The 3,044-nt window shown below is 44.0% G+C and overlaps 1 protein-coding gene across 2 annotated transcripts; it reads right to left on the reverse strand.

Moving 5' to 3' along the window:
• Positions 1-210: 210 nt before the first annotated feature.
• On the reverse strand, positions 211-1,705 carry LOC103703620 (dormancy-associated protein homolog 3-like). Of its 2 annotated transcripts, none has more exons than XM_008786529.5 (3): positions 1,452-1,705; positions 1,180-1,344; positions 211-695 (listed from the first exon to the last, which is right to left on the reverse strand). In XM_008786529.5, the coding sequence occupies exons 1-3, from the start codon at positions 1,564-1,566 to the stop codon at positions 583-585; spliced, it is 393 nt and encodes a 130-aa protein (XP_008784751.2). In that variant the 5' UTR covers positions 1,567-1,705; the 3' UTR covers positions 211-582. The 2 variants fall into 2 exon arrangements, with proteins under 2 accessions (XP_008784751.2, XP_026658998.2); XM_026803197.4 differs by having other exon boundaries at positions 1,180-1,347; positions 1,452-1,664.
• Positions 1,706-3,044: the final 1,339 nt, after the last annotated feature.

Consider the following 3,044-nt stretch of genomic DNA (forward strand, 5'->3'; position numbering starts at 1 on the left):
AAAGATACACAGATTATTAATGGACGTGGTTGTGGTGCCACTCAGCAAGACGTGCAATCAACAGATCTTAATAGTTAACTCAATAACGCTGAATGTAGTTGCATCCCTTGGATAACAGATGGAACCTTTCCTCCTACCGTCAATGTTTTTCTCCTTAAAAAGTGGAACTCAAGCCAGTGAAACACTAGTAAGTAGTAACATCATTCCGCATAGAAAGAGCACCAACTGCAACCACTAGAATATATACAAAACAAAGTTACAACACATCACACCTCATCCACCACTCTCACAGTACTACCTCACAAAACACAAAAGAGCAGAAACTAGAACCACTCAAGACACAAACAACACGGACATATATAGCTCCCTTCCTCATTATTCACATTGATAAACTACCAAACCACATCCATCAGCAACAAAATTTACATACTTCTACGTCATAGCAATAAACATGGAAGAAAGAAGCCGTCCCTCTCTCTCATTCAATCTCCGTTCGTTGGCTGTTCTCTCTCTATCTTGCTTGGAGTGGATGCTGGTCTAGCAGCAAAAACGTACGGATAGATGGGGGGAGCTCAGTCGAGCTCACACCTCGTAAGGAGGAGCAGGATTCCGTGGTCCGACACCACCCATTCCTCCTCTCTCCAATGCATCCGACGATGATTTCCTCCTAAACCGGTTCCACTCCCTTCCGCCACCTAGTTTTAACCACATAAGTCTTGGTTAAATTCCAAACTATATTCAAGAAAACGTCAAGTTAAAGAGTTACATGTCGAGTTGCATATATATATCGAGTCTAGTACTTATGTATTCATTCTTTTACCCAAAAAAATGTTGTACAATTATATTACTTTTAATACCCAAAAGAACATTCTCTAGATCTTTCGCTAGGGTTCGGGTTGAATCTTTCCCCAAAAGAATGATTGATCTTTGACCGTTGGATCGCGCACAGATCTCGAAGCGATCATTGACCCATCCAATGATGGATTCGTGCGAAGGAAGGTGTGGATCAGCGAAAGGGGCACGCTGGGAAACTGAGACCGTTATTAAACTCATAACTACCCATAAAATACCCAAAACACCCCTATCATTCAGGGGCATTTACGTAAATGATGGAACAAATATACCCTCCCTTTCTCGAAAATTACCAAGCACTACCACCTCCAAACTATTAAACCTCACCGGAAAATGGAGACACCGGAGGCGTCGATCCCAGCGGGGACGACGGCGGCGTCCCGTTTCCCGGCGATGGGCACCCCGTCGGCCTCTTTATCATTATAGTCCGCGTCACCCTCGGCTCCTCCTCAGCGCCGCCCGATTTCGCACTCCCTCGGTCCATCGCCTCCTCTGCTACACAACAAAACCCGATCTCAACCGTACGATCGTCGATAATTCCCCAGGAACCAAGCAGATCAGAGTTAAGAAAATAGAGAGAGGAGTTGAGTTCGCCGGACCTTTGCCGGTGCTCGGCCGGAAGGTGAAGGAGGAGTGCTTCCGGAGCTTGCCGAGACCGGTCTCCGGACGGGGTCCGGCGACGGTGTCGTCCCAGAGCTTGTCGAGCAGGCCCATGGACTTCTACTTAATTACCAAAATGACCCGGAAACCCGGAGATCCTAGATTGGATCTTGGGAGCAGAGGAGAAGAGAGAGAGAGAGAAAGCAGGTCCGCGAGGGTAGATTTATCGAAGGCGGGTGCGTTAAGATCGAGATGGTCGGGGTGGGATGGGATGATCTGTGCCGTTGAAGTAGATATCTGATGGCGACGTGGCGGCTAGGCTGAGTGGGCACCACGAGGAGCGGATAAGATCGGACATTACGGGAGCCACGCGGCGACTGTCCATACGGCGAGGAGCGCGTCACGTGACGGCAACAGAGTCGCTTGCCCTTATTAGCGGCCCCCGGGCACGTGATTGACCTCCGAGAAGTTTGGAAATATCGTATTTACCACCGCCCAAAGGCAGCGTCGACGTTTGCCGTCGAATGGAAATCCAATGGTCAGATCTTGCAGGACTCCATGGGGCTGTTGAAATTCGCAAAAACTCGATAGGATAAGGCAAAGTAGATGGCAAATCTAGAGCTCGTATAGAAATTTCTATGAGTATTATTGAAATTATACCGACTTTTTGATCACGACAGTCATCGTATACAGATGAATGGTCGATTTCATGGCCATAGATTTTCCGGACGCTTGCGGAGATCTGAATGCAGATTTGCCGTATTCATAGCTTGCGAAAGGGACGTGATAAGTGGTATTGGACAAATGCAAACTTAAGTAATATAAATATCTACATGTCCAAGATAAATCATTGTTTACTTCACTAAGGGCTGTAGATTTTTTTTTGGCCTTTTGCAGCCGAAATTATGGAAAACTTCAATAATCCATATATAATGCTGTGTGATTCTCATATGCAGCCTGGATGGTTGCAAAATCACAATTCATTGTGGAGCAAAAGATCATGAAATTTTTTTTTTGACTCCAATACTTTTACAATTAAATCTTTGGCTTATCGAGCATCTAAATAAAATTTTCAGAAGCATATATGCACTAGAGCATTATACATAGCGTACAAGAAAAATATCATAATTAGCAGCCTCACATTTGTTAGGGAACAAACGACAATCCCAAAGTAGCGGAAGAACCAACATGTTAAAAACCTTTGAAAGATAAATTTACAGCTCACCAATTTTATTCTATTTTTGAGAAAGCATTCATATCACTTCTCTTTATCTAAAATGGAAGAATGCTATTACCGGTACTAGTCATGCAGCAATTGGTTGCTACTATTGAACAACATAGTATCGGAGATTTAATCATTCCATGACAAGGAATTGAATTATCATTTGAGTGGAAAGTGTCATTGTAAAGAACAAATTACCACTAATCAACAACATAGTATCAGATGCCACCACTAGTTGCTTGTGCATAGATGGGGGAATCCTAAGTCGAAGTCTGACTAATAGGAACATAAAATGCTTTATTTCTTGATCAATAGGCTATCTTGTCTGAGGGACAAAGATAGCTTATCAAGGAAGCTTATTACTCTAGTG

This window comes from Phoenix dactylifera, chromosome 8 (assembly GCF_051530095.1).
Source record: "Phoenix dactylifera cultivar Ajwa chromosome 8, Ajwa_hap1_PhDact_Kaust_v1.1, whole genome shotgun sequence".
NCBI lineage: Eukaryota > Viridiplantae > Streptophyta > Magnoliopsida > Arecales > Arecaceae > Phoenix > Phoenix dactylifera.

Bases quoted from the DNA above. Each gene is read 5' to 3' on its own strand.
- LOC103703620 (XM_026803197.4), bottom strand. From the start codon at position 1,566: ATGGGCCTGCTCGACAAGCTCTGGGACGACACCGTCGCCGGACCCCGT. The intron at 1,348-1,451 runs GTCCGGCGAACT...TTTGTTGTGTAG, and splicing joins CCGGCCGAGCACCGGCAAAG to CAGAGGAGGCGATGGACCGA. The intron at 696-1,179 runs GTGAGGTTTAAT...GGTTAAAACTAG, and splicing joins TCCGGTGTCTCCATTTTCCG to GTGGCGGAAGGGAGTGGAAC.